General features: G+C 33.3%; 2 protein-coding genes across 3 annotated transcripts in view; both read right to left on the bottom strand.

Annotated features, from left to right (window-relative positions):
• LOC105424975 (membralin) overlaps positions 1-22,373 on the bottom strand; it is a 112,650-nt gene that overhangs the window by 59,257 nt on the left and 31,020 nt on the right. The gene's annotated exons all lie outside the window — the stretch shown is intronic.
• On the bottom strand, positions 13,698-18,345 carry LOC148936837 (uncharacterized). The gene is made up of 2 exons (XM_089075995.1): positions 18,294-18,345; positions 13,698-18,178 (listed from the first exon to the last, which is right to left on the bottom strand). The coding sequence occupies exons 1-2, from the start codon at positions 18,343-18,345 to the stop codon at positions 17,595-17,597; spliced, it is 636 nt and encodes a 211-aa protein (XP_088932121.1). The 3' UTR covers positions 13,698-17,594.

Genomic DNA, 22,373 nt, shown 5'->3' with positions numbered 1-22,373 from the left:
ATTGTCAGTTAGGTTCTACTTTTTAACTTGATATAATTTCTTTTTTTTCAAGCATCCACTATTTGACACTCTTTTTTACTTTTTTTTTATATAATATATTAAAGAAATAATCAAATCGATCCACCAAAATAAATAATTTTACATTAAATTGTAAGAAAATATTGACAAAAATTAATAAATAAAAATAAATTTATATCAAAATGTACTCAATTATATTTAAAATATATTTAATTACTTAAATGTATTAATGGTATTATTATCCACAATCATGATTTATAAGAAGTATAATAATGTTATTTCTAAAAATGTTAATTAAAAAAAATCTTATAATTTTTTAGAAATGACGTTCATACACAGCCAGAAAAATATCTTTGCGCTATTACTTATGTTTCAATCGTATAGCGGAAACTAGATGATCTTAAAAACGGATGTGACATCTACAAAGAATAATTTCACAGAATTAAATTACATTTTCTAGAAGCATTACAATATCATGAAAAATTAGAAGAATTGAAAACGACATTTGAAACTGCAAAACAGTTAGTTCAGAAATATCTAAATACTGAATCGCAAAAACAACAGGAAGCATCTCAAGATGAACCAGAAAATGCAATAGGTGTGCAAAATATAGAAGTGGATGAAGTCTCATGGACTTTAAAAATCTTAGAGCTAAAATTAAAGAAGAGGATGTTTTTGAAATGATAATAAAATTAAACACGGACCAAAAGAGAATATTTGAGTTATTAGCACTATTAAATCAGATAAATCAGTATTACGATTATATGTTAGCGATGAAAGTGGTACTGGAAAAAGTTTTCTAATCAAGACTATTAAATATTGGATAAAACAAAATCTTAATAAACTGTTGTAGCAGCAGGTATTGCAGTATTTAATATAGACGGTTTGATTGAATTCACAGATTGTTCCAATTACCTGTTGAACATAGGTTTCAAAATAAAGATAAAATTTCTTACGCAAATGCAGTTTTGCAATGTCTTTTACATTTATTAAAAAACAAATTTTTGAGTATGATAAATTAAACGTTTTAGGTATATTAATGAATCGATATGAAAACGGATATCTGATTATCCGGAATATTTGATTTGAATACATAGTTTATAGTATGACAAGGTTTAGGAGATTTTAATTTTTCCAGTTGTGTAAAACAAGATGCATCTGTTTTCATAGTTATCTGTGAAAAATATGATTAAATAAAAAATCTAGTTAAGCATTAAATATGTTCCATTATACGGTGAAAAAAAAATTGTGATAATACAATTGTCATTATTAATGATAATATTCTTCTTTAAATTTCCATTACTAATTTAAATTTCCATTACTAATTTAAATTTCCATTCCTAAAGAAAAACAGTCACAATCTTATGATGATTTATTAAATAATGATTTGTTAAAAATTACTTTTTCAGGGTGGTATTACTCTCATGATCTATGTAAAAATTGTACAGGAAAAATACAATATTTAAAAATACAATATTTAAATTAAGACGAGAAATATTTATCATTTACAATTATTTTCAGAACAAAATAATAAATTAATAAAAATAGATCGATTTAATTTGCGTGCGATACTAACAACTACAATATCAGTAGGGGGACAATTTTATAAGGTAATGAATGCATTTTTCATGGATCATCTATTGAAGATGATCACACCCATTGGTTACAGAAGTATATGTAGAGATAAAATGTCACAAAGATGAACATCTAATGGATGGATAGATATTGATGATGCGCAAACTAACAAGAAAAAAATGGCATAAAGGAGCAAAAAAGTGTATACATTTTTTTACAAAAGATTATTAAAAAATAATTACTGTTTGTATGTTCTTTCTAGTATATATAAAATATAAAAATGTTTCAAATATGTTAAATAATAGATATTATTAATTACTAAAAAAATGTGTAATATCCTAACAAAATTACCTTTTAAAAAAAGTAAAAAATAACGCCAAGTTCACGCGGCTCTTTTCTTATTTATATAAAAAAAAAATTTTATACAAAAATTTCTATCTATAAAAGTCTTTTTAGTAATAAATTTTATATTTGTACAAAAGATGTGATATCAAGAATTGGAGTCAACGTCTAATTTAATAAAATAAAAAGAACTTTACAATAAAATACATTTTATTTTGTAGTTTATTTTTATTTGAAAAGTCGTTTCATTATTTCTACAAAAAACATGATATAAAAAAAATGGCACAAATTTTTAATTATATAAAATAGAAAAGAAACTTCTTGCAAAGATAAAAAAAAGTGTTATCAATTCAAAATTAATGTCAATTTGTAGTTGCCAAAAAAAATTCTATTAAATACATATAAATACTTACACACACACACACACACACACACACACACACACACACACACACACACACACACACACACACACACACTCACCCACCCACCCACCCACCCACCCACACACACACACACACACACACACACACACACACACACACACACACACACACACACACACACACACACACACACACTTTTTTTTAAATTATAGAAATCTGTTTAATTCCTTAATTAAAAAAAATATTAATGTTTATTATTTATTTCTATTGCAATTTATTATTTCTATTGCAATGGTTATTTCTATTGCAATATCAAATTTTTATTTTTGTAATTATTTTAACGTCAAATTAATTATGTTACTGTTCAATATCATTATATATTTACAATTATAACTAAATTAATATATAATTTAATTATATATTTTATGCACATACAAGATGTCCTAAAACTGGCGCATTTCCTTTTTTAAGAGCAAATTCTTTGGAACATTCTAAGACAAAAATGTCGAGGTATTAATAGTTTTTAAATTATTGGCAATTAAAGTTCACTAATTACAGAGCTGATTTCGCGCGCACAGACATGGTGATATGATAAGTGAAAGATTCCATCACGAGGATCCTCTTATAACATCGAGAATATCACAGAAATATACAACATTTTTATTAAGAAATTATTTCTATTTCGAAACTTATTTGTATATTACACAATTAATATCGCAACATAATTCGTAAAATATTTGTTCAATAACGACATATTATACCATGTGATAGCTGTCAAAAAAATTCAATGTTTATTTACTTCATATAGTAATGTCAAAATGATACAACTAGTTCAAATTAAAAAAAATTATTACAGTTTATTGCTTATAAACTTATGTATATTTATTAAAATAATTATTAATAAAAATATAATCGATAATTTGATATAAGTGCATTAAAGTCAAATATTTGACATATTAATAATATTACCACAAAAAGTTTACCATCTGAACTGATTAGACCATTTTGACATTACCATGTGAGGTAAATAAATAATTTTCCTGCCTCCTTCTCATTTTCACCGATAACACACCCACCCTCTGGTACCTCAAATTACGTTGTCTCCCTAAACCTTCTCTCCTATCTTAAAGATACCCTCCACCTTCTCTTCATGCTTTGAGAAAAAAGTGGTTTCTTAACCTGTCCAACGCCTATATCCCTCAAGAAGTGTTTGCTTCAACTTGGCGAAAATTTCGTCTTACTTTCGTACAAACTCGGAAACAAACCATCTTTGAGGTAATTAAGAATATAACATTCAGAAGTTTCCTTCTGAAGCACGCTTGAACTTGAAGAATAAATTAATACCCATCATCAATAATCTCTCTGCACTCTCCCCTCAAAAAACCAGCATTAACATCAGATTATCCCAATTATTAAAATCCACACAACAATTTACACGCACCCATCCTGACATCATATTCACCTGAGCAGATAAAAGTAATGTCACCGTCGCGTTAGATAAGAACAGTTACTTTACGAAGATGACAAATATGTTACATGATACTGAGACTTATAGCGTAATCACGAAAAATCCTACGAAGATTATTACTGGCAAGTTGCGAAATATTCTCAAAACCTGAAAGACCTCTAATCACATATCTAACACTCTATACAAGCACCTTTACTGTGCCGTGGGATTCTCCCCAGGGCTTACGAGCTCCCTAAAATATATAAACAGGGATGCCTCCTCCGAATAATTGTCTCGTCAATTGATAGTCCACTTTACAACCTTCCTTCCTTTCTTGCATCCTTCTTGAACAAACTCCTGTCAAGAAGTATCCCAAAGCCTTCAACACATGTAGAAAATAGTTTTAAACTTGCTAACAAATTGTCTAGTCTACAATTGACTGACCATACTTGTTCTTGATGTTCCTGAGTTATGGATTGTTCACACTTGCTCTTTTGATGTGGTCTCTTTGTCCACCAATGTTCCTATCAATTGACAGTATTGCTAAGCGCTGGGGAGACATCTCGAAGAACTGCGACATTATTCATCCTAAAGATGAATTTTTAAGTGCAGTCTCGTTTATCTTAAATTCTACCTTTTTTACATTTGACAATGTAATCTATAAGCAAACCTTTGGAATATCCATAAATTCCCCATTGTCTCCGATCATAGCTGATTTAGTATTAAGAGATTTGAAAGAGAGCGGGCTTGAGAATGTTAAGGTTACATTTATTTTTTTTTATAGATATGTCGATGACATTGCAATGGCCATTCCTTCCCGATTGATTGATGAGATTCTTGGAAAGTTCAACTCGTATCACCCTAGATTACAATTTACTGCTGAGGTGGGGGGGGGGGCGAGTTGAATTTTCTCCATTTGATCTTAAAAGTTGTTAATAAGAATGTCGAGATTAATTGATTTCATAAACCTACATTCTCGGGAAGATACCTCAATTTTCACTCCCAGCACTCTCTCGCCCAAAAAAGAGCCCACTATTGCTGGACTCGTCGACAGAGCGTTCTTACTGTCTATGTTATGTTGCGATATTAATTGTGTAATATACAAATAAGTTCCGAAACAGAAATAATTTCTTAATAGAAATGTCATTGTATATTTCTGTGATACTCTCGATATTTTAAGAGGACCCACTTGTCATATGATCATGTCTGAGCGTGCGAAATATCAGCTCTGATTAGTGAACTTTAATCGCCAATAATTTAAAAACTATTATAGCCTCGACATTTTCGTATTAAAATTTTTGTTTTAGAATGTTCCAAAGAATCTGCTCTTAAAAGAAAATGCGTCAGTTTTGGGACACCTTGTATATATATATATATATATATATATATATGTAATATATGTACATACATACCACACACTTGTATATATGTATATATAATATATATGTACACCACACACGCACGCACGCACGCACACAATGTATACGTGTGTGTGTGTGTGTGTGTGTGTGTGTGTGTGTGTGTGTGTGTGTGTGTGCGTGTGCGCGCGCGCGCGCGCGTGTGTATATGTATATATATATATATATATATAGGGTCCGGCATCGGTCATATCATCTCTCGTGTGCAGATAGAGGAGAAGTAAAACTGAGTAGAAAAGTTCTGTATCATTTTGCAATTTTTGCGATAATTATCGAGTTATTAATTATTAAAAATCATCGTTGCTAAGTGTACGAGGAATCGTTTTCTTCAATATATTAGATATAACTATTGCCGCTTGAAGTAAACAATTTCTCACGCGCCTATCAACGATGATTGCCGGGCGGGCGTACTGCTGCGGGCGTCTTACTGCTCGCTTGTAATTTGCCAGTGAGCCAGGCTAATACGGTGATTTTTAATAATTAATAATTCGATAATTATCGCAAAAATTGCAAAATGATACAGAACTTTTCTACTTAGTTACCAGCTCTATCTGAACATGAGAGGTGATATAACCGATGCCGGACACCCTGTATATGTATATATATATATATATATATATATATATATATATTTACAATGTATTTACATGTATTTAATAAAATTATATATATTATATATATATATATATGTATATTATACATACATATATACATATATACATGCGTATATATATATATATAAACACGCACGTATGTATATATATATATATATATATATATATATATATATATGTGTATGTATAATATACGCCACTGCATAAGTTTATTGCAAAAATAGAACGCTGAAAATCGTTATTCAAAGAACGGCTTAAATTTAATATTTATCAGGCACATCGTGGTGAAGACTTCACGAGCAGGAGCTTATTACGTAAGTTTAGCAACACCGTGAAGGAATCGTGTCTTCGACGAGTCGACTCAAAGCTTGATACGAATTAATTTCAGAACTTCGTCAATCCTGATTTAAATTCACGGAACTTTCTATCGACGCTTTAAGTACTCTTCGCACACTTAGTATTGATTTATTTCTTACACACATTTTCTCAAATCAATTAAAAATATGTATAATTTATGATCTTACATATTATTTTTCGAAAGCACATTAACCATTAATTCACCATTATACGACGCAAAGATTGATATTGATCGGGTACGCGACAACTTTATGTTTACAACTCCATCGGATAATCTATAACATTGCCTTGCAAGTCGGGGGAACCAAGACTCAAGGAAAAGATTAAAAATTCATAATCATATCCGTGCCGCGCCTGTCATGGGTGCAACGAAGCAATTAAAAAGTTAATACCGTCACTCGTCCTAAGCGACCCATTGTGAGCCGCGCCTTCTTTATAGAACATGCAATGTCATATCTTACAAATTTGCGCGACACTTCTGGTGGTTCAATTTAATGAATTTTAGATTTTAACTTATCATCTGTCTCTCCATCCTCCGGTTATTAAAACTTGCTGCAATCCTTCGTTCTGTCCCACATAATCCCCTTTCTAATCAATACCACGTCTCTTATGTTAATTTCTTTTCTTTTTTTCTATGTTAACTGCTCTACCTGTTTTGTTTTTGTTATAATTAAAGCAAATACATATCATTGAATGCATTATATATGACAAGCAATTGTAAAGCTCATTGAGCAGCTTATAAATAATATCAAGCTTCGATTTATTGATTCTAATAAAATGTCTAATCGTACTTTGTTTAATAACAAGAAAATTTAATATTAAATTTACATAGAATTACTCTTTTAATTTTCACAAAGACTAAATATTTAATTTTCCAATTCAAACATGGTCTATTTTTAACAATTTAAAGTAAACTTTTTAAGAAAGTATCAAACTTACAAATGTAAATTAATATATTTCAATATTACGCAAAAATTTCAAATAAAAAAATAAAAATAATGTAACGCAAATAATAATAATGTAATATCAATCTATTTCTAATTAGATTACAAATACAAATAAAATACTTGGAGAAATATTATATACTCACAAGATGTTTCTAAAGATAACAAATAATTTGGAGATAAAAAACTTTAATAAAATTTTTACGAATAATTTATTACAAAAATATCTATCTATATAACATAATTAATTCTGAAACGCATAATTTAATGTAGTCCTGATTTTATTAGAGAATAAAGAAGAATTGAATATTTTATGCAATTTAAAGAAAAGATCAACAACGAGCAAAGATATTGAAAGAATGCTGAAATAATTTATTAATTAAGTTTAGTTAAATAGTAAGTTTAGTTTAAGTAGTAAGTTTTCTGATATATAAATACACATACATATAATGTTCCGGAAATTGTGAACCGGCAAATAGACGATTCCTCACATATACCATAAAAATAAATAAAAAATATAGAATAAATTTTTATCATATATATATATATATATATATATATATACCATATTGTGCAAAAATTGCTTTCTTTTGGATATCTTCTCGGGTGAAGACATCTATATATATATATTTAAGAAACTCATGTACGAAGATTGATATTGAACTGTATTATAGTTACTGAGAATTAAGGTAACAAAAGATTTGGCTTCGGTGAAACGCATACTCTCTCCGTTGTGCAAACCTTCGATTGGCAGCAATCGGGAATAAAAAATGTTTCAGACACAAGTTGTACGGTAATAGTGTAGAGTATTAAGGTTTACGTTAGTGTAGAGTCAGTGTTGGGTATTAGTGTAAAGAAAAATATGGAGCATTATGTTGCAAATTACATACATGTTTTTTTTAAAAGCAACTTGTGTTTTTTTTACACCAATTGATTCATCTTATTATTTTATATATTATAAAAGTATTAAGGTAAAATTATCAGAAACTGAACTATTTTACAAGACATTTTGTATTTCACATCAAAATACTGTATAACTTTCAAGCCTCATAACTCGAAAAATACTTAATGAAAAAATATCTTTTTACAGTATTTTAAAAAGCTCTTGACAGCTATTAGATTCTGAAATAAAAAATAGTGTCCCATTTAAAAAAAATCGACGTGACCTTGACCTGACCTTGGCGATGCCACCTAAGGTCAAACTGATAAGATCATAAATCAGTAAATAAATCTTTCTAAGCCCTATAACTTTTGTCTGAAATATTTTTCTATAACATTTATATTTTCCGAGTTATTCAGGAGTACCGACATTTTCCTCACCCTATGTGCTGCGCGCGCGCGCGCGCGTGTGTATGTGTGTGTGTGTGTACATATGTATGTAGGGCAAACTCGGATATTATGGCCATACGGAAAAGATAGCCATAAGCTGTAATTTCTCTAATAAATAAATAATGCATTAAATAATGCATTCTTGTAGTTATTTTCAAAAAAAAAATCAATATTTATAGCAGTTTATGTATGCGTATACTATACGAAATAACAATAATGTGAATATTATGTAATATTTTTACTTTCGACTACCTACAAAGTTTTGCATATATTTATTAAAAGCTACTATAACATCGCATAAATTACAGTTAAACTGAAGTAATTAACGTTACATACATAATAAGGGTACATAAATTGTAATGTGACCTATAATATGTATATGTATTTTCATTTTCATTATTTATTTATAAAAACTATGGTTATCTTTCCCTCACAATTCGGATAAGATTGTCCATTTTTTTCAAGGTAAGTTAGCCAACACAGTCGACACATAATTAATATGTAGCGTCACAAGGCAAAAGTCGATTGCTTACATATCACTCAGTGACATTGTTTTTGTGATAGTGTTTTTGTCTGGAATTATTGTAAATAATGTGCAATAAAAATAAATGTTAGAGTTTTTCATTTTAATTTTGTTACAGTTCCAGTAAATATCACAATATTTACTTCATAAATGAATATTATTAAAGTGATTCTTAGTGTTAAATATAATGTGAAAATTAAGGCAAATCAGCGCTGTTCACAATGCGTAATTAACCCTCTTTATTACAAATTTTAATAATACAGACGTTTCGATTCAATAAGTTTGAGTCATCTTCAGTGAATATAAACATAAAGATAAAATCCGTATTCATCCGATGAGTTCACGGATATTAAAATTAATTAAAATTATTATGACCGTACATATATGTCATCCTTAAAGGAAACAAGATAATGGTCATTAAGGGGCTGTCAATTATCAGATGAACACAGTTTACACTAACACGGAGAAAGCACGTGTAGGAATGTGGCACAGTTTGCACCAAGCAGCATACCGCAGCATACCACAGCGCGTCCGTACGCTTTGAGCTCCAATAACTGAGAACAGTGTCTCTTCAATTCAACAACTTGCAATCAAAACAAAACCGAGGTTACAGTTTGTTCAAAACGAAAACGTATGCGTGGTGCAATAATTCAGTATTAAACTGTAAATTTAGGCTATTATTTGTCTTTTAATAAAAAGCATCTCTGAAATCAGTCGTTTTTATAAGTTTCATCTCGAAGAACTATGATATCCCTAAAGACGAATTTTTGAATGCAGTCTCGTTTGTTCTAAATTCAACTTTCTTTACCTTTGACAATATAATTTACAAGCAAACCTTTAGAACACCTTTGGGTTCCCCATTGTCACTGATCATAGCTGATTTAATATAAAGAGATTTGGAGGAGAGCATGCTCGAGGGTATTGAGGCCCGTTTACCATTTTTTTATAGATATGATAATATTGCAATGGCCATTCTTTCCCGATTGATTGATGAGATTCTTGGAAGCTCAACTCGTACCACCCTAGATTACAACAGATTTACTGTTGAAATGGGGGGAGCGAGTTGAATTTTTTCAATTTAATCTTAATTGTTAATAGGAACATTGAAATTGATTGGTTTCATAAACCCACATTCTCAATTTTCACTCTCAGCGTCCTCTCGCCCCAAAAAAAAGGCACTATTGCTGGATTCGTCGATAGAGCATTCTTATTATCTCACCTAAAATATCATAAAAAAAATTGAATTTGGTGATCACTATTTTGTTAATGAACGATTACTCTCTCAATTTTATCTTTGATAATATTCATTCGAGATTAAGAATTCTATTTAAACGAGATGATGAATTAAGCATGCCAAATACAACAGAGCAATCACAAGAAACAAAATGGTTTTATCTTTTGTTCCAGAAATTGCGACCAAACTCAAAAAAATTGCTAATGATTTCAACGCAAAACCCGCGTTCTTTAGTATGAATAAGTTAAGAAGCATGACCAGAGTTCATAAGAACGCTCTAATGTCAATTGTTACAGCAGATCTTGTACACTACATTCCAGAAGGAATGTAGTGTCCAGAAGGAATGTAGTGTACAAGATCTGCTGTAACAATTGCGATGGGTGCTATGTCGGACAAATTATGAGACAATTAAAAACGAGACTGCATGAACACCAAAATCATATGCGCACAAATATACATTCAATCATTACCGAGCACAAATTGTGATTACGATCATGAATGACTGGAACGATGTGAAGTTATTAGACTGTGAATGAAACTTACAGAAACAACTGATTTTAAAGATGCTTTTTATTAAAAGACAAAATAATAGCCTAAATTCACAGTCTGATACTGAATTGTTGCACCACGCATACGTTTCCGTCTTGAACAAACTGTAACCTCGGTTTTGTTTTAATTGCAAGTTGAATTGAAGAGACACTGCGCTCAGTTACTGTTTGAAGCTTAAGACGTGCGGACGCGCTGTGCGATGTGCTGCTCAGTGCGAACTGTGCCGCACTCCTGCACGTGCTTTCTCTGTTCTAATATAAACTGTGTTCATCTGATAATTGACAGTTTAATGACCCCTTAATGACTATTGTTTCGTTTCCTTTAAGAATGATATATATGTACGGTCATAATAATTTTAATTATGATTTTAACATCGGTAAGCTCATGAACAGAGGATCTTATCTTTATTTTTATATTCACTGAAGATGACTCAAACTTGAATCAAAACGTCTGTATTATATATTAAAGTTTTTAATAGTGTTAATTGCGCACTATAAACAGCGCTGATTTTTATTTGTCTTAATTTTCACATTATTCATAAGTGAAATTATAAGATTAGAACTTTGTCATTCAATTGCCTGATATTGCATTGCGCTTGCGAGTTTTTGTAGGAAGAATTTAACAATATTTATCACACAACAAATGATACAATAATTTAATTTCTTGTTTAGAACAGCAAACTGGAATATTTCTTTTAGTATTGATTAATAGATGTCAAACCTCGCCACGTTCAGAAAAGTAGTTTTCTTTTAACGATTCATTCCTTTAACGATTCATTCCTTTTATAGCAATATTTTATTTTTTGAGTAAATAATTTGAAATATTATTTTCATATTGTACTCATAAAAATATATTAAGTTTTACTAAAATCAATAAGAGTATATATGAAGATATATATATTTACTGTAATATTAAATATTTTAATATTTTGTCAAATATTTTGTTAGATAAATGGTAACGTGTATGGTATTTGTGTTTTTAAAGACGCCAAATAAAAGTAGGAATTCAGAGCATATGCGAAGTAAATGGTCGCACGATCAATTAATTGCTGCTCTAGAAACAATTTAGAAAAGCACTTCTATACGTCAAGCAAGCATTGAAAATAATATTCCCAGAAAGAAACTCTTGAAAGAAGATTTAAATCTGATAATGTAATAAAGGACAGAATGGGCCCTACCTGCACGTTTGGAAAGAAGAATAAAGAAAGGATAATGCGGCATATTAAAACAATGTAAAAGCATGGTTTTCCGTTTATTCAAGATGATCTTTGTACACTGGTTTAACTTTGCCAATCAGTTTAATATCAAACACAGATTTAATAATGATACTGAAAAAGCTGGATATGACTGGCTTTGTTCATTTTTATCTAGACAACCTGATATTTCTGATATTTCTTACGCAAATCAGAAAGTTTATTTCTTGTCATAAGTCTTTGTATGAATAGATAAAACATAAGCGAATATTTCAAACTTTTGGGTAAAATTCTTGAATAAAATGGATTGTTTAATAAGCCAGGTTCTATTTATAACATGGATGAAACTGACTTACAGTTAAATAATCATCCTAGTCATGTTATCGTTGAAAAAGGTTCAAAATTTTTTTATTGCACCATCTGGAGAGAAAGAAGAATAACAATAACAGTAATAACTTGCTGTAATGCAGAGGATACATTTCTTTCTCCAGTTTGTATAATGAAAGGCAAAAATAAAAAAACCAGAATTCGAAGATGACATGCCTTCAAGATCTGTTGTTTAAATGTCTAAAAAATCAGCTTATATAAACACCATATTATTTTTTGACTAGCTTAAAATGCATTGTCTTCCCCGAAAATCAGAAACTATAGCTTCGATACTAGATAGCCATTCTTCTCATTGCAATTCTATTGAAATGCTTGAATTCGCACAGTCCGAAGACATTTTATTAATGTATCTTCTCAGTCATACATTATCTACAACCTCTAGATTGTGCTGTTTTTAAATTAATAAAAAATAATTATTTTAATGCTGCTTCTAAATAGTTAAAAAATTATCCTGGCCGAAAACTTACATCATAATTACAATTTGAAGAACTATTAAATGAGACCTGGAATAAATCAGCAACACCAGCAAACGCTATTTCGAGATTTAGAGTTACTGGAATTTATTCTTTCAATCCTGATGCAATTCCTGAATATGCGTTTGTTAACTCTGATAATAATATATCAAATTCCTATTCCTATTCCAGCGAAATCAATTTCCCTGTTGCTTACAGTTTCTTTGAAAAATGAATGTAATGAAGTTGAAGTTAACACAGCTAATTTCACAATTATACAGGATATAAAAAATATTGATAATTGATTTTAAACTTGATATTGTTGATCAAAATGAACAACTTGTTATTGTCTCTCCTACAAAAATTTTAAATGAAATTTCTCCAGTACCATCTATAACAAAAAATCTTACAGTAAAACATCAAAACAATCAAATTGTTTATTTAACATCTTTTGAACACATCGTAAAATTGAAATTAAAAAGTGCACTCAAAACAGCTATTAAAAGCCTGTTAGAAAAACGTTTGGAAACTGAGAAAAAGCCAGTTCACATTAAAGTTCCAAGCAAGAGCTATTTTAAAGTTCCGAGCAAGAGCTATTTTAAACAAGAAATTAAATTTTTCATATCTGATATAATATATATAATTTATCAAATATGTGTTGGATGTGGCGAGGAGTATGAATTCATAACAAAAAAAGCAGATTGGATTCAATACATTCAGTGCAAGCGATGGCTGCATGAAACGTGTATATCAGAGATCGGCAAGTGCTCGCAGGCGTCCAATATCCGCGGGCAGTCGAGCGCGCTGGGGCGCGCGTTAGGTAGCTAGGCACAATAAAGTGAGTAGAGGTGATAGCAAGAACGTCTGTTCATTGAACGTGCTGTTCAAGGAGTAAAAAAAATATTGTGTTGCACAAATTCAGACCCAGAATTAGCATAAATTAATAACTATCTATATTTTAAATAAACAATTCTTACAATAATATTAAATAAACAACTCTTATAACATTTAATTAGTATTTGATTCATAATTTTCCGATATTATGTGCGATATATCAGGTGTTATCGTTTTGGCACAACTTAAACGAATTATTGCAAAATTCAAATGTGAATCTGTTAACTGTTCGCGTAATTCGCGATTTATTTAATTTCATAATAGAAAATAATTCATGAATTTGTAGAAGCGAACATACTCATTATTGCAGCACGAGCATGTAGTCGAAGAAAACGTTCTTGAGATATATATAAATAAAATTGTACGATGTTAGTCATTGTATAAAAACGATTTTTAAGAGTCACATTTTAAATCTATTAATTCTAATTGTATTTGCAGGAACAATATTAATATTAACAATAAAATGTGTCATAAGTAAGTCTTCTTCTAAAACATGCATTTTCCTAAATCGACAATCGAATTCATTATGTAATAATTGAAGTGAATTTATATATTCTTCATATTGCTTAGCTTGAATGTGCATGGCAACAGATAATAAATTTCAAAAATGCAACAACTGTCGAGATTGAAATTAATTGATCCATAAATTAAGTTTCATTTTAAAAAATCTAATTTGATCAAACATATAAATAATTAATTTATCTTTGCCTTGTAAAGAGTAATTTAATGTATTTAAATGATTAGTGATCCGCAACATATCCGCAAGAAAGGCGAGATTCCAGGAAGGCTGTGATAGTTCAGGCACAGACTTATCTTTCATTTCTAAAAATATAATTATTTCTTCGCGTAAATGAAAGAAACGCTGAAGAGTTTTACCTCGACTAAGCCATCGTGTTTCGCAAAAATAGGAGATATCGATATAATCTGATTCTAAAGAAGATAAAAATTCGCGAAATTGACGATGATTCAATCCAGTAGTTCTAATAAAATTTACAACTTTGATTACAATTTTTACTTCGTCATACTTTAAAAATTTTGCACATGTCTCTTGATACAATGGATTGAATGTACTTCTTGTTTTGATCACTAGTTTAGACTTTAAACGTCTTACGAAACCCATATTGTGTCCAATCATTGCTGCAGCACCATCAGTAGCAACTGAAGTTAATTTATCTATCCAAGATAGATTAATGTTTTCTATTGCTTCTTCAACGCTAAACAATATATCTTTTCCAGTCGTAGTACTTTTCAGAGATATTATATTTAAAAGTTCCTCAGTAATAGAGAGGTGCTATCCACACCACGAATAAAAATTGCCAATTGTGCAGTATCAACGATATCAGTATTCTCGAGAGCTAATGAAAAAGTAATAAAATTATTTGCTTTTAGTTCCAATTGTCACTCGAGATCTTCAGCTAATTTTTCAATGCGACGTACTACAGTTCGAGAAGAGAGACTAATTGATTTAAATTTATTAATATCATTAGGATATATTGTTTCTGCGGCAATTTCTAAACATTGTTTGACAAATGGACCAATGCTAAATGGACGTGATTCACGTGCAATAAGATGAAATTTTGTAACTGGCATACAATATAGGTTTACTTAATTCCGATTTTTCTTCTTGTATTAGAATAATATCTTTATTAAATGTAATGTATCTGATAAAAAATTTTTTATGTAAAAACATGTATACAGAATGATTCAGAACAACCCTGTGTCCTTGCACGTACTCCTGAATTAATTCTGAGACGATTTTTGCTCTACAAAAATTTTGTCCGATGCTTACATTTTAAATTATAAAAGAAAAAAGTTAGCGAATAACGAGATGCGTACGGAAAGTAGGCAGGGACGACACAACTCATCGTCCGACGCAGATGATTACTGCAGGGCGTTCACTGTCGACGTGTTTACCATACGCGATAGTATGCACCTATACGATTTCTCACTTACTTTCTCTCTCTCTCTCTCTCTCTCTCTCTCTCTCTCTCTCTCTCTGTCTCTCTCTCTCTCATTCACTTACTTTGTAGAGATTTCTATGATATCTTTATACGGTTGTAGCTTGACGGATGAATTTCATCGTGGATGAACGATGTCCCATGTGACATTTACACACATACGCACATATTATTAATCACTATCGATTAATTACTATTATGATTAAAAATGACTTGAAAGAAAGAAATACACATTACATGTAATCACAGTAATCTATCAGAAGTTCTCTTTTATAAATTGTCAACATGTTCACGGATTTACTCACGCACTTGATCGATAAAATCATTTATGAACAAATCTATCGGGTCACTACTATTAATCATCACTGGTTAATTATCCCGTCAATTGAAAATTATTACAAAAAACGTGTTACATACACAGCGCACGTAACCCATCGCGGACTCTGCTCGATGACAACAATCAGACAGATTATGTTCTTAGTGCAGTAAAGTGCATTAATTCGCTAAGTGATAATAACGATCTAACTTATCGACCTAATGTAATGTAAATCAGATCGATAAGTCAGCCTATTATCATAATGCAGCGCGTTAATGACCGATAATGAAACGCTTCGAACGCTTCGTAATATCATGGTATTACGTAGCGTTTCACATCGATATACTCCTTCTGCTAAATTGCGGACACTCGCAAAACACCCCGCAATTAATAGAATCCTAGATATTTCCTCGATATTCTCGATATCTTCCTCACATGAAATGTGTACAACGAAAAATATTATCTCATACTAGGAATCAAACCTGGTACTCCCGCTTTCCGGGCAGGCGACAAATTTCTTATGTCTTCTGATTATTATTTTTTTTTATATCAAACAAAAATTTTACAAAGGAAAGAAACTAATATGAACATATGGACATATCTCGTGTATAATTTTATATATATATATATATATATATATATATATATATTTGTACATGTTTATATGCATATATGTCCTTATACGAAAAATTTTTTTACCGGGTACAATTAAATATAATGAATTAAATTAAAACTGACTACAGTAAAAAACGCATATTATATATTATATATTATAATAGTATTGTCGCGTTCGCGGCGTTACTTCCCGAGACTCGGCGGAGCGCTTTCAGAAAGAAAGAACACTGTTAAAAGAAAAGCTCGCTCTTTATTAAACCAACGGTACAACGGTACAGAAACGCGTCCGGCTACCGCGGAATCTGGCTATCAAATCTGTAAAACAGTCGGAGAACGACGCGTTGCCAAGGACCGATCCTCTATTCAAACTCTTATCGATTGATATTGATTAATTTCAGCAGCACCGAACGGAACACCGCACGGCCGCAATACTGCCCCCTTCTTTATAAAATTGTCGTCCCGACAATTCTTCCTCTTTCAAGAACTTCCTCTTGGAAAAGACTTCTGGGCTCCTGGCGACTTCCTGCCCTACCCTGGGCTACTGCCTCAGGTTACCGGGCGCCGCTACTTCTAATCCCAGTCTTCTCTACTCTTCAGAAGAATCTTGTTCTTGAAATTTTCGCGCGTTTCACTCTTGACTCTTCGTCTTGAGCTTTGCGCATTTTTCTCTTCCATTTTTCGGGCAAAGTGGGGGTAATCGTCGTGGACCCTTATGTCTTTCTAAAAGACACACTAAACCCCTGCCTCGGCATTCGCCCATCGTCCCCCGGAAAAACCACGACTCGGAAAACCGGGGGCGAAGCAGACTTCTTTTCAGTTTGAAGCACGAGCTTGAAGATCTTGCTTGATGCTCAGGCTCGAGGATCTCCCCACGACGCTTCTCACGACGGAAGGAAGCTTAAAGAAAAATAAAACAGAAAACAGTAAACAATTAACTCAAAACAATTAACAAGAAATAAAAGTAATGTCAAAATTGGAAAACCGGACCCCGAAAACCTCTACTTAAAATTCTTCCCTTATAATTTTAATAGCCAAAGCTATTAATTATTCCCTTTTTACTGCGGCCCTTAAAGATGTTAACCCTTCTAGCTGCAATGTCTGTTTAACATTCACATCAGACAATGCAACTACAAATTGAGAACAAGCAATTTTGTCACGAACTCCGGGAAAACATTCAGGATAAGCTAATCGAGATAAATGCTCGATATCCGAGCCTAATGTAGCTAAATCTTCTCCGAATCTCTGTTTTCGATTCGTAAATTGATAATAATAATTTTGCGAGGATAAATTTTCTCCAAAACGTAGCTCTAAACGCGCGACCAAATTTTCAAATTGAGAGTTCTCAAAATCCGTGCCCTCTTCCAAAATCGCACGCGCTTTTCCTCGGAGACATGACGCTAATACGACAGCCTTCTCCGCGTTTCCCAAATTATTCGCCCGCGCAATTAAATTAAACTGCGTAAGATATTCGCGCAACGGAACACTACCGTCATAAGTATCGGGCTTAAGTTTCAAGTCGGAACTAAAATTTGAAAAAGGAAATGACTGGCCTGATCGGACGTTGCGAAATCTCTTCCTGCGGACCGGGCATTGAAAATGTTTCCGTCTCTCGACGAACGCGCTCCTCTCTCAGAGAGCGAAGCTCCTCCAGCGTTAAGCGAAGAATCTCCTCCAAATTCGAAGACGCCTCCGGCCCTTCCGCTCGAGTACAGGCCCTTTTTCTCCCAGAGATCACTCTCCGACCTTTCGCCTCTTCCTGTCCAGTCCCCGTTTCTTCCGTTTGTCGTTCCGCCATTATCTGTCACACACACACGAATCGAAAAATTCGATCCCGGACGAATCCCCAAAATTGTCGCGTTCGCGGCGTTACTTCTCGAGATCGCGATACTCGGCGGAGCGCTTTCGGAAAGGAAGAACACTGTTTAAGGAAAAACTCGCTCTTTATTAAACCAACGGTACAGCGGTACAGAAACGCGTCCGGCCACCGCGGAATCTGACCGTCAAATCTGTAAAACAGTCGGAGAACGACGCGTTGCCAAGAGCCGATCCTCTATTCAAACTCTTATTGATTGATATTGATTAATTTCAGCAGCGCCGAACGGCCGCAACAGTATATTATGAAAATTACTTTAGTGTTGGAAACAACTGATTTTAAATCGTGCAAAAGTTGAATTCGCTCCGAACCTTCTATCTTGTCATAAGTGGCTCCAAGTAGTTTTGTGTTATAATGTCTTTTGATATAATGTCATTATATTTCTTTGAATTTATAATGGTTCCACAGATCAAATATTGCTTGATTATGAACCACTTCTCTTCTCATGAAGAACTATCCGAACTTGAATCTAACCTTCTTTTCTTACTTTGATTATCCCTTATAATTTATGATTGTATTGTAAGTTTATATTTTAATACATTGTTATTATATTATTGTTTTATTTCTTTGTTATATTTAAATTTTCGTTAAACATTTAAATGTAATAATTACACAATTTTTAATTTAGCACAAATTTTGACAACTTACAATATTTAAAAATAGAGATAAGCATTTTAATTAAAATTTACCTATAATGAATGCTTATTATTATTATTAGAACAATCAAAACGTGCTAGAGTATATTTTTTTATTTGACTAATAAAAAAATTAACTAGATATAAGTTGAATTCATAAGAACTTATGCATTTTAATTCCTATATATTACAATATATTTTTGCATATTTCTTTAAACGATTTAACTAAAACTGTTATAAAAAAAACCTATAAAAAAATTTTATGATGTTACAAAAATTCAAGTATTAGTAGTTTAAGACTACACTATCATTCATATATACACGCAACGCTATTTTTGTAAGTGCGAAACTTTATCCCAAGGTACTAAAAATATTAGATACGCTCCTGAGATGTGCACAACAGGCACTCGCGGATGCCCGTGACTAATTTCAGCGTTTTGCCGACCTGGTGTATATCATTTGTCGATATTTGCCAAATATATGGAAAAACCATATCAAAACTTAAATAGTATATACACACACATTATTTTTTTTTCAATTATAGAAATCTGTTTAATTCCTTAATTAAAAAAATATTAATATTTATATTTCTATTGCAATATCAAATTTTTATTTTTGTTACTATTTTAATGTCAGATTAATTATATTACTGTTCAATATTATATATTTACAATTATAAATTAATATATAATTTAATTATTTAATATATTTTATATGCACATACAGGATGTCCTAAAACTGACGCATTTCCTTTTAAGAGCAAATTCTTTGGAACGTTCTAAGATAAAAATGTTGAGGCATTAATAGTTTTTAAATTATTGGCGATTAAAGTTCACTAATCACAGAGCTGATATTTCGCGCGCTCAGACCAGATAAAGGTTCCATCACGAGGGTTCTCTTACAACATCGAGAATATCAGAAATATACAACGATATTTTTATTAAGAAATTATTTCTGTTTCGGAACTTGTTTGTATATTATACAATTAATATCGCAACATAATATCGTAAAATATGTGTTCAATAATGACATATTGTACCATGTGATAGCTGTCAAAAAAATTCATTAGAATGTTTATTTACCTCATATGGTAAAATGATACAATAGTTCAAATAAAAAAAATTATTATAGTTTATCGCTTATAAACTTACGTATATTTATTAAAATAATTATTAACAAAAATATGTAACAGAGTGACTTTCTCGCTCCGTTTTCTGTTTTTTCCCTCGACATATCACCCGTCGAGGACCGCCGAATATCGAGCGGAGTGCGACGCACCGTCGCAAATCGGCGCAATGTGTCCATTTTTAAGTACACAATATATGATTCTCCGAGGTGTCTCGGAGAATCCACGCTGGCATTCGGCGAACACGTGCTCGACGAGTCCGAATGCCGCGTCTAGAAGCAAGCGCGTTCCTCGTACCGCACCGAACACCGCGCCGTCGAATCATGATCGCCTCGTATCGCGCCGAACGCCGCATCACGAAATTATGACGCTTCCCGTACCGCTCCAACCACCGCATCTAGCTTCGTTTCCGATCCTCTCCCGAATTTCCTATCCATCCGTGGAAGGGGAGTCCAACCCCGAGATCGGCCAATTCGAAACTGCACCGAGATACTGCGGCCAATCTCGGATAAAAGGGGCTCGCTTTTCACGGAGAGCACTTGTCCCGTTCCCGGCATCTCGAGCACAGCATCGTGCGAAGAGAAGCCAAGAGACCTTTCTGAATCCTAACAAGTCGAACGTGAAGCACTAGGGAGTATCCCAGCACGGCCGAGTACGCTCGACCATGGTTGATCACTCCGTCTCCAACTACCTGCGAGAACGTATCGCGCATTACATCTATCAGGGCACTCCCTGACAACTGACAAAAACATCGGTGGCGTCGAGCACTCTCGATGACAAATCCGAGTACTCAGGGTACTCCTTGATCTCCTCGGGTCACTCGACACCCCTCCCCCCCCACCTGCGCCAACGGGTTAGACAGGCGAATCGGACACTCCCGATTCCCGCCGTCAGAGTGACAGCATCCCGGAGACCTCCCTCAAAATCAACTATCCGCGAAAATAGTCGCAGAGATCCGTCGCGCGCGCACCACATGATCACGAGCCAGCTGATCGCGCCGGCGACGCACGTCACCCGTCCCGCGTCACGCAACACCCGCGATTCGCGATATACACCGCGACCGATAATAACGTAAGTCAAATCTACATCTTTGTTGTAACCTCTGTCGCATTCTATCAATAAAGAATTAATTATTACTCCAATCTCAGTCGCTCTCACTTCCTCACCTGACCACTGACTTCGAAGCTATCCGCACGTGGAAGTGAGATCGTTATATGAAACAGGGACTGGAAGAAAAGAAAGCGACAGAGAACGAGGAGATTAACAACATGTGCGACGAGGAAATCGAACGGCTAAATCGAAAGCCGAATTACAAGGATATCTCAACTGCAACCGAATACGAGCGGTAGCATTGACGCCCTTCGACAACGTTTACGTCGCTATCTGCACGATAATCCGGGGACAAATCTCGAGCCACCCTGCACCCCCCGCCGCGATTTCCCTCGTAACCTCGCACTCGCCAGAATTTCCAGTCATAATACCGGAAATACCGTGGACCGCCGACATAATTACCAAATGAGAAAGTGGGGATGTTTCTTTGAGGAGCGTGATCCGATCGGCTTTCTCGAACGTGTGGAGGAGCTCAGTCTCGCCTACGGCTTCTCAGGGCAAAAATTATTAATCGGCCTTCCGGAATTATTACGCGGCGAAGAAATATATACTCGCCTACAGAAATCCGGGGAATCGTACGCCAAATACGCCACCGCTCCAAACGCTCATGCGTCGGGCAGGGGAGATTCGGAGAGAGAAATTAGACCGAACAATTATACACAAATCTTCACCCCGATTGCATATTCGCCGGGAAGACGTGATTTCCCTACGCACCCTGCAAGAACGGGCTATCGAAGTACGAAAATATTCAGCACCAACGACGAACGATATCATCGGAAACTCGGGAAGAAACTACGCTGAAGCCGAGTAAAATCGCGGCGGCCACTTATAATCCACGCGATCATTGCTGGCGATGCAAACAAAGGGAACACACTCGGTTCGATTGTTGATGACTACTCCTCCGATTTTGCTCGCAGTGCGGTAAGGATGAGGTGTTCATGTGCGAATGCCACCCGCCGGGAAACGAGAATCGAATCGAAAAACCCACGGTCGCGTCTCGAGCCACCGCATAAATTACACCCCGCGGCCGCATATCACTGTATACAACCGAGGACACCCGATTCAAGCCATGATTGACA

The sequence above is a fragment of the Pogonomyrmex barbatus genome, unplaced genomic scaffold (genome assembly GCF_055798465.1).
Source record: "Pogonomyrmex barbatus isolate J1 unplaced genomic scaffold, ASM5579846v1 scaffold2, whole genome shotgun sequence".
Lineage (NCBI taxonomy): Eukaryota > Metazoa > Arthropoda > Insecta > Hymenoptera > Formicidae > Pogonomyrmex > Pogonomyrmex barbatus.
Note: the sequence above shows the minus strand (reverse complement) of the source record. Positions and strands in the feature narration are given on the sequence as shown.